We start from the raw sequence: 9940 nt of genomic DNA, 5'->3' as shown, positions 1-9940 counted from the left end.
GTCCTTCTTTTCTCAAGCATTCATTCAATCTCAAGCTTGGAAACCCAGCTGAGATTGAAAGGGGATGTTGACAGAGTTATGTACACATCAGCAAGATGGGGTTTTGACAGATGGCGTACACGTCAGCCAAGGATTGTTAGGATTGTGGTTAGACAGTTAAAAGGATAAGAAAAGTGAGTTAGCTTTCGGTTACTTAGTGATGAAGCGAAGGTTGTAGTATATATATTGCAATCTCTCTGTAATTCTCAAGCGATCAATACATTCATAGCAGTTCATTCCTTTCTCTCTCTTCTCTAGTCTCTCTCTCATTCTACATTCTTCTGTGAGTTTTCTTTGCTTTTGCTTTCTTTTGAGATACTGAGCTTAGTGTTAATTGAGACAACAAAAACATTCCTCAAACCAATAAATCAAGAAAGTTGTAATATGTATCAAGTAAAGAATTAGTACTAATGCTGTTCCTTCATTCCCTTGGCAATATTCAAGGATTCAAGAAAAAAAATTCATCATTGTATTATGCAGAAAAAATCAGTAAACTTGCACTACATGAGCTCTTCCACATGAAAATGAAAACTAATTAATTTGTTGCCTATGCTTAATTTGAAGCGCCACATATTTTGACGATCAGCTTTTGCAAGTTAAACGTACGTACGCATGCAGTTGCAAACCGATACAGACTCGAGCAAACTAAAGTCAGAGTCTGAGCTCCAAATCTAGATCTTGGGTGTCACTTGATTCAGAGTTGTGACTGCTTGAGCCCATGGAGCTACTTCTATGTTTTTTGCTCGTCCTGTGATGAGAGTCCTACATATATAATACCATCACCAAATAAATTCAAACTTGGATCACCTGTACATATATAAAACTATGAAATAAATAGAAAGACAGTGCATCAATTGACAAATATTTTTTGCATCCAATTTTTCTCTTTCTACACATCTCTATTTACGGTTGTCTTTTTTCTTTTGACAAACGATAATGTTGGTGGATTAAATTGATAGTTGTTAAGAGGGAGGGAGACTGGTGGGGATCATACCCACACCAGGATGCATAAGCGTCATTTGCCACTGTGGTAAAGCGTCATCTGTGTTTATTCTTGTCTCTTGATTTTCCTTTGATTTACTCAAGCAAAATACCAAATAATAACAGGGGTGTACTTGGTGCAAAAAATGGGTGTATTGAAATATGTTCCTATTAATTTTGTTTCATATTATCGAAATGAATGTGTCAAAGTAGAACTACATTTGATATGTGAGAGAGCATGTGATTGTAAGTACCTCTACTGGAGGTGGATTTAGAAGGTGTCTGGTCATGCTGGATTGCACAAAATGTTGGGTGTCTAAAATGGCATTACCGGGGACGTCCCATCTGGTTTTAAGAAATTGAAATTTTACGTACGGGTTAGAAACAAACACAGTTTCAGGAAAAGAAAAACAATTCACAGAAGTCACAAAGAATTCAAGAGAGAGAGCGAGAGAGTAAGCATATGCACCTGGCTGTTGTACTAAGTTGGGAATTATGTTCACCACCATATGTCATGTTTGCTCTTTCATATTCACCAAGACCGCCCATCTGCAAAACCAGGAAATTTAAAGGGATTTAATTACTTAAAATTCCACAAGATTGATCAGAAGTTCTACTCATACAAAAATAAAATCTATTGATCTGAATTACTATCTTTCAAGGCTGATCAAGAGTATGATTTTCAGAGGTAATGAGGATTTGGCTATAAAAACTGGATTTATTGCCACATGTGGCCAGCGACTAACTAGGGTTGGAGCCAAATAACGAATAAAATTAAGAAACTTAGAAAAGTCAATCAAAAGGGGGAAAACCGCTTTTGTTCTAATAAAACCGTTATTGTTCAAGTATTGATCCACATATATGTATGTGCATGTTGACTCGTCAACAAATTAACTTGGAAACGAGATTACAATTAATGAAAATGGTGGGAAATTACACAAACGCACCATGATGTTGGGGTGGAAGCCATGGAAGCCATAAGAGAGTGAAGAAGTGGAGGATGGTGAAGAAGATAAAGATGATGATGGTATGGACGAATAAGCTGTTTGCGCTCTTGTCTCCTCCTGCATGATTATAAGAATTTATATTAAAACCCCATTAGAATTAAAATTCTCTCTCTGCAAATGAACCAAATACGAATTACTCAGAGATAGAGAAAAGGTATATGCATACGCACGTTGCTGAAACTAGTGGAGTATGGAGAGTGGAGGGAAGGGTGATAAGTGCTACCCATTTGACCATGTAATCTGATCTTCTCCAATTGAGCCACTCCAAGGCCTCTCTGGGGTTGCTTTGGCTTGTCTGAATTGCCTTTCTTTCCCTTCCTTGAAGAAGAAGAAGAACCACCACCACCTCCTCCTCCCATGTTTGGCTCCCCAAAATAACTGCTCCCCATCTGATCAGTCTTCTTAATTTCGATTTCTCCTCGCGCTAGGTATGTACGTATGTATAAGATTAGCACTTTTAGAGAGAGAGACACGCACACAGAAATAGAGCAAGTAGAGAGAGAACGAGAAAACTGGTTTTGCAAATCCCAAACTTTGTGGCAAGCTACTAGCTGAGAAATCAGAGATCTCCAGTGACCTTTTAAAGCTGGTTTGCTAAGCCAGTAATTATTGCATAGCTGGATCAGATTGTGTGTAGATTCCAATGCTTTATGTACTTAGATTTTATGCTCCTTCTCTTTAGTTTTCCCTTAATTTCATAACTTCTATAATTTCTTTACTTTAATATTTACCATATTATTTGATAATTGTCACATACAATATTGTATTCAATTTAACAAATATTTCTTTTCCTTCAGATGTGGACTTTATAGACTGCCGCTTGAAAGCGATTGTCTATATGATTTGAAGTGTTAAAATATTGTGCATTAATAGAACAAGAAACTACCTTGCCACGCGCTGTAGACGAGTTGCATATGTCAATAGCTAGTTCATGCTGTCTGCAAATTTTATTATAAATTTTTTGTTTTTGATGATAAATTAACAATTAACATTTTGCTTCCCGAACATTTTATTATTATAATATCCTATAATTTTAATGGTGGCTGCCATACTTATGACAGAATTTTTACAGTAGCATCTTTAGGATATATCGAAATCGGATTATATTTAGAGAGTTTGGAGTACAAAATGAGATTTTTGGAGTGCCAATAACAATTCCCATATTTAATTGGTAATAAAAGATATTGGAAATTTAGAAAAATGCTTTTATTTGGTCAAAGGAATGCAAAAAAAGTATATATTTTTTTTTAATTTTATTACAAACGATATTATATATTATGAAAATTGTTATTGTCATTCTAAAAATTTCATTTTAACTTCGCACAAGTGTATTTTTATTTCTAAATATAAAAAATTTGGTGTAAAAATAAAAATTTTAAAGTGTCATTAACAATTCTCTATATTGTTTTAAATTATATTACAAATATGAGATTAAAGTGAATTTAGAAGGCGATGAGTTAAAAACGAAGACTCTGTCCGTTAAACAATCCATCACTAGCATATCATTTCTTCTGATTTTGCAGGTCTTAAACTTAATTGGGTTCCACATTTGCATGTGGTTTCCAGTTCCATGATCATATTGTATATCAGCTTACGGTGCCCTAAAAGCCCCAGCTGTTAACATTTCTTTAAGCAACTTATTAAGAAAGGAAAAAGCATTATAAAATCTATTATATAGCACATTATGGAAGCTAGACCAAATCACATTTAAATTATAGATTCTAGAAATCTTTTTTGCAGCTTCATAGGGATTGTCTATTACTGATGAGGATTAAATGAAAAAATATTGGCTTCTCAAGCAGCTAACTAGCTGTACGTGTGGGTCGATCTTATATATTTAATTAATTAAAATTTACCTTAATCTTTTCCCTATATAAGATAATAGAGATCAATGTAAAATATGTATAGTGTTAAAAATTCTCAAATTTAAGTAGTTTCTCAAAAAGAATGGTAAAATATGGAGAATTGACTAATATATGGTGGGAAATTCGATTAGATATGTTTGTTTGTGAATGGCTAAGGAACCAAATCTAATTTGAGCTGTTCCACGCATGATCTGTGGGTCATATTTTATGAGTTGTTGTGTGGTGGAAAGTGAGAATGCTCCATTTTCTTAAACATACATGTGAACTCATGCAATTACCAAAAAAACCTCGTTTATTGAGGTTTTCTCAAATTAAACATTGAGCATGTCATGCTAAGTTGCTAACTGTAAGATAGAGATTTCATATTCAAATATCATGAACAGAGTTCGATATAATTTATAGGTGATGTTATTCACACATTTTTACTTTTCACATATACCCTGTTAATTCTTATTATGTTATTTATAAGTTAACTAAGTAAAAAAAAGTGTAGGAAATAAATGACATAAAACAAAAGTTCGTCAAATTATGAGTTAATAAAATAATACTAGCATATGGGCACACACAAAGTGTGTGAGAAAATTTTTTATTTTTGTTTTTGAAATGGAAGGAGAGAGGAAGAGAGTGATAGAGAATGTGGGAGTGGGAAGTTTTTTTTTCTTTGTTTTTTTTTAATTAGAGATATATTAGGATTACATGTAGGTGAGGCTTTGAAGAAAAAAAAAGCAAAATTTGGTTGTGTGAAATTACATTTCTGCCTCATATTTCTTATTCATGTTCTGTTTAATTAGAGGGTTAAACTGGTAATTTCATATAATTTTGGTTGACAATTAGTGTTTTATTAATTAGTAGAGATAAAACAAAACCTCAAAAGGTAAAGGTTATAAAACAAAAGGGAAAGGTTATATTTACTTAAGAGGTAAAAATGTTAATTTCTGTCACAACTGTCTCTTTATAATAGCGACAATTGTACAAAGTTGGCATTAGAAGGAGGCAAATTCCATTTTCTACAGTAATTGAAAACGTGAAATAAGTGTACCTATATAGTTTAAACACCAAAAAATTATTCTTAACTGTTTATAATGAAGTAAATAAAATCACTATATGGCATAAGACTTATATAGCCCTATTTAAGTACAGTGTTTCCTTAAACATCAGTCTTATGGCTTGTGTTCAAAGTATATATCTCGAAGTAATTTCTTAAAGTTAGAAAATTTCATGAAATACGTTACTAAAGATTTCAAAGTATAAGAGCATGAAGCTAAAAGTATGTAGTCGATACCAATACATTGTACACTAGATAAGTTTGGTATAAATTACCTCATTGCATACTCTTGTTAGTTTGAACTGAATTTATATTGTTGCAACATCATCCATAATTATATACTTGTACTACTACTGAAAGTCCTATGGGGCTAGTTGTATACATGGCTTATATTCGCCAAGAACTTTAGTAAAGTGCTTTTTTCAGCTTGTAAATTTTGAAGTATATTTTTCTTTTGGTATTTCTCTAACCTTTATAGGAATACAAAAAACAATTGTCGATTCCTAATAAACTTCCACACTTTTCAAAGTCAAATTCTACTCGAGTTCAATTTCTTGAAGACTGAAGTCACATTATTTCAAACTTGGCAAAGATGACTTGTCAAATGATCAAGACTTACTATCATCAATGGCGGAGCCAGAATTTCATATGCAGAGAGACCTTACACAACTATAGAAAAAGAAAAAACGAATAGTGGTTATAAAATTACTAATGCAAAACGTCATAAAATATCTACAAATTATTCAGTAGTCAAAATTAACATATGCATAGATAATTTTATCTACTTATAGTCATCATAATTATTCTCCACGAATTTTATATTTTGAAACCATTGTATAATGTCATCTATACTATTGAAGGAATTACTAAACACAGTAGAGAGAATTATTACAAAATTTGTAAACCCTAAATCTCAAGAGGTAAGATAGAGTAGAAACAAATATTTTATAGAGAATAATAGAGTTTTACAAACCTTATTGTTCTTTATTCAATAAATTTGAGATTTGGAATGGCTAAATACATGAAAGTCAAAAAGAATAGGGAGAATAGGTATGCCAGTGTTGAATTTTTAAATTAAAAGTAGATGATGGGTTTTAATTTAAAAGTTATTGATTTGTGATAATGATCATTTAAAATATTAACTTAAATTTGGGATGGATATGCTGGATGAAAAAAAAGAGATATCAATTGGATTTGTCTTAAGGGTTGAGAAGGGTTGCAAAGCAATAAAAATAGGTGTAATAGTACTAATCTTATTTTTTGAAGTCAGGGTAGGCCTAGGACTACTCAAGTTCTTATGTGCCTTTGTCAGTGACTATCATCATGGGAAGTTTTTGACAATATGTTGTAATGAACATATATATATATACACACACACATATATATAAGTGTGATGTGCTCTTTTTTCTTCGACTAGGTTTTTATCCCACTAAATTTTTCCTGACAACTTTTTGATGAGGCAAAATTATGCGCATCCAACATCTTATCAATGTTTTTTTGTGCTTGATTTTTTTCTCCTTCGCTTTGGTTTTGTCCCATTGGGTTTTCCAAATAAGATTTTATCGGGACAACTATCATTGATTGGTGAACATCCAATGAAGAGTTTTGTAAATAATATTTGTTATGTGGCTATTCACTTCCGGATCAATATGTAATATGTAATTAGTTAATTAAACCTTTTTATGTAAATCCTAAGCCTATAAGTAGGCGCTCTAATGAAAACGAAACGACACTTCAATTTCTCCTCACAATCTCTCGTATCTCTCAATTGTCTTACTTTTATACTTTATTTCTACTACATATTTGGTTTTGAAACAAAGAAGCGAATGATTAATTAAAACTGAAAGATAATGAAAAATTAAGAACACGTCTACCGTCAAATCCAATTAATACCTCATTCTTTCTTATGGTGTACATGCAACGATTTCAAACGTATCCATTTAATATAAATTATATTCGTTAACCGATTCTTGAAGCCACCTGTGCAAAATGCATTTCAAATTAGAAGCACATTATTATTATAAAATTATATAATAGCATTACTAAGTAGACTGCCTATAATCTACATTATATCATTCAACTGCATGAAAAAATTATAAAATCCATGTCGTGAATCATATGATTAATTAAAAACAATTATAAAGAAATGTGAAGATGGTGTGGTTTCCTTGGTGCCCTATTAATACCATGCCATGTGTATCGTTATCATAAGGCACTGACGTACCACAATTCTTACTTAACAATAATGTTAAACATATTTTAGTAAATTCACATATAGTATCACATATTTCCATTGACAATTTTACAGGAAATAAGTAGTTTTATTCATTATTCACAAAGAAAAACAAGAAACTTTGATTTTAAATTATGTAAAAAAACCCTATCGTGTCATTTGCGAATTGTGTATGTATAATGTACCTTATAAAATTATGGCTTGTTTTGAAATAGTTTTATATGAGGCATTTCATTCAAGCGCATTTTCTATGATTATGTTCATTGATGAATATCTAAGAGCTTGTTTGGATGTGCTTTTAAAATAACTAAAAGCGTTTTTAGAGAAAATGTTTTTGGGTTCTAAAAACACTTAAATGTTTTCTGCAAGAAGCACCAGTTATGTGCTTCTTGCAGGAAATACTTTAACTGCTTTTCCAGGATTTACTTTCATCTTTACTAAATATTGGTTCTAAAAACATTTTCACCAAAAACGTTTTCAATCATTTTAAAAGCACATCCAAACGAGCGCTAAGTTGTTTGATGCAAACAAAAATAATGCCCCTTTAGATTTGAGGTCTATTACAATCTCATACAACATCTTTAAAACATTTCACTTTCATACCTCACGTACTAGTTTATTTCAAAATAATACATCTGTTACATTTTCCATCCAATAATCCTTTAAGTGCTGACATGGCTGCCAAATATGTGCCACATGGAAAAAAAAATTAAAACCTTGAATCTTCTAAAAAAATAAAAAAACCTGAAAAACCCAGAACCCATCTTCTCACCCCCCCCCCCAACGACTCACCTCCCTCTCCCGCACCCCACCCACCCTCCCTCCCTTCTCTCTCCACAGCTGATGCCCAGAAGAACTCACACCCATAAAAATGGCGCCCTCCTCCTCACATCCCATAGAGCCGGCGGCTACCTCACTTCCATTGGCTCCCACCCCTCCATGTGTTCCCTCCATCCATCAGCAAAACCTCATCTTCCCCCTCCGTTCGTCCCCCCTCCCTTCACCACCAAAACCACATATGCACCCTAATTCCTTCACCCTTCATCTGTCCCCCTTGCCTTCACCACCAAAACCACATCCACACCCTCGAAACCCTCGAAATCACACCACCATGTCCTATCCTCTCTCCCTCTTATATCCTTCCTCTACTTTACCATCAGTCCACTGCACGGAAAGACACAAAAACATAGCAGCCCTCCGACAAGATTTCTTGGCTTTTCGATCTGGGTAAGTGTTGTTCTTCCTTCCATTGGACCTTAGCAATGATCTGTTGCTGCTCAAAACCCTGAATATATGTTTGGTAGTGTTTAGGTGCAGATATGCCTCGAGGGAGATTCCCCAGAAATTTTGGAAGTTTAGAACCGTGGTCGTTGGGCCACTTTGAAAGGATTTTTCCGGGCATGTCTGGTGGTGTATGGCCCTTGAAACTGTTATGGTCTTGTCCCCTACATTCCTAACTTCAAATTGACTTTTGAATCATCGAATTTGGTTGAGAATCAAGCTCGGAATGAGCTTTGAAAGTTGAAAGGACAATCTGCCAAAATATGGGAAGGGAGGCGAGTCGAGGGGGAGATGGTTCTGGATTTTTCAGTTTTTTTTTTTTTAGAAGATTCAGGCACTTAACAGATCAATGGATAAAAAATGTAACGGATGTATTATTTTGAAATAAAATAGTACGTGAGGTATGAAAGTGAAATGTTTTAAAAATATTGTATGGGGTTGTAATAGACCTCAAATCTGATGGGGTTGTAATAGACCTCAAATCTGAGGGACTACTATGTAATTTACCCATAGTTATGTGTTTTTTAAATTCAAAAACAATTTTGCTTATTTAATCAATATAAACAAAAGAAAAGCGGTTTTCAATTAGTTATGTGAAATCAATTCTAGAATTTGTCTGAAACACTCAGAAAGAAAGAAGGAAACGAACCTTAAATTGGCTATAACTTGCGGTGCCTTTAACCTAATTAGCTAGGGTTAGAAAACAACAACACCAAAAAAAGGCATAAGCAACTTTTTACAAGGTGAATAAAAGGATTTTAATAGTAGTAGGAAAAACGGGGAATATTTATGTTAACTGGAATTGATTTGATGAGTGATGGGGTTAGTATAGTAATAGAATAATAAGGAGAAGACAAAGACAAAGGGAAGTGGAGTGGAGAGAGATGCAGGGAATATATGATATCTACTGTAGATTTGTAGGCACATGCAAACTTACAGAGTAGATTACTCCATACGATTTGCAAAGCAAAAAGAAAAAAGAAAAGAAAAGAAAAGGAGAGGTGAACAATCTGGAGAACGCTGTGTTTGTTTTGTGTCTTTAGGGTGCGTTTGGTACGCAGACGGAACGGAACGGAACGGGACGGGACGGGACGGGACGGGACGGGACGGGACGGAACGGGACGGGACGGAACGGAACGAATGTGTAATTTTTGAAAAAGACATGGGGTATATTTGTCTTAAAATGGTAAAACATTGCGTTCCACAAACGTGGAACAAACCCGTTCCAGGGGGGAGGTGGAACGCAAAAACACTCAAAATCTGTCCCGTGGAACAGCCCGTTCCACCCATTTTTGACGCACCAAACGCGGGACGGAACGCCTCGTCCCGTTCCGTCCCGTCCCGTCCCACGTACCAAACGCACATGATTGAAAATTGAAAAGCCAACTCCACGAGAGATTTTATGTTTATTCGGAATAATAGGTCGACGACTGAATTGATATATTTCATTTTTGAAGTAAAAATATGTGTCAGTATTCTGAATGTATTG

General features: G+C 34.1%; 1 protein-coding gene across 1 annotated transcript; it reads right to left on the bottom strand.

Annotated features, from left to right (window-relative positions):
- Nucleotides 1-440: 440 nt before the first annotated feature.
- On the bottom strand, nt 441-2656 carry LOC114821275 (protein SPEAR1-like). Its single transcript, XM_029093277.2, has 5 exons — nt 2198-2656; nt 1968-2084; nt 1490-1569; nt 1275-1365; nt 441-801 (listed from the first exon to the last, which is right to left on the bottom strand). Exons 1-5 carry the CDS (start codon nt 2414-2416, stop codon nt 691-693), a joined length of 618 nt encoding a protein of 205 aa, XP_028949110.2. The 5' UTR covers nt 2417-2656; the 3' UTR covers nt 441-690.
- Between the last annotated feature and the right edge of the window lie 7284 nt (nt 2657-9940).

The sequence above is a fragment of the Malus domestica genome, chromosome 15, assembly GCF_042453785.1.
Source record: "Malus domestica chromosome 15, GDT2T_hap1".
Classification (NCBI taxonomy): Eukaryota; Viridiplantae; Streptophyta; class Magnoliopsida; order Rosales; family Rosaceae; genus Malus; species Malus domestica.
The sequence above is the reverse complement of the archived record's forward strand: the minus strand, read 5'-3'. Positions and strand labels throughout refer to the sequence as shown.

Bases quoted from the DNA above. Each gene is read 5' to 3' on its own strand.
- LOC114821275 (XM_029093277.2), bottom strand. From the start codon at position 2,416: ATGGGGAGCAGTTATTTTGGGGAGCCAAACATGGGAGGAGGAGGTGGT. The intron at 1,570-1,967 runs GTGCGTTTGTGT...CTGGTTTTGCAG, and splicing joins GCTTCCACCCCAACATCATG to ATGGGCGGTCTTGGTGAATA. The intron at 1,366-1,489 runs GTGCATATGCTT...TCTTAAAACCAG, and splicing joins CAACTTAGTACAACAGCCAG to ATGGGACGTCCCCGGTAATG.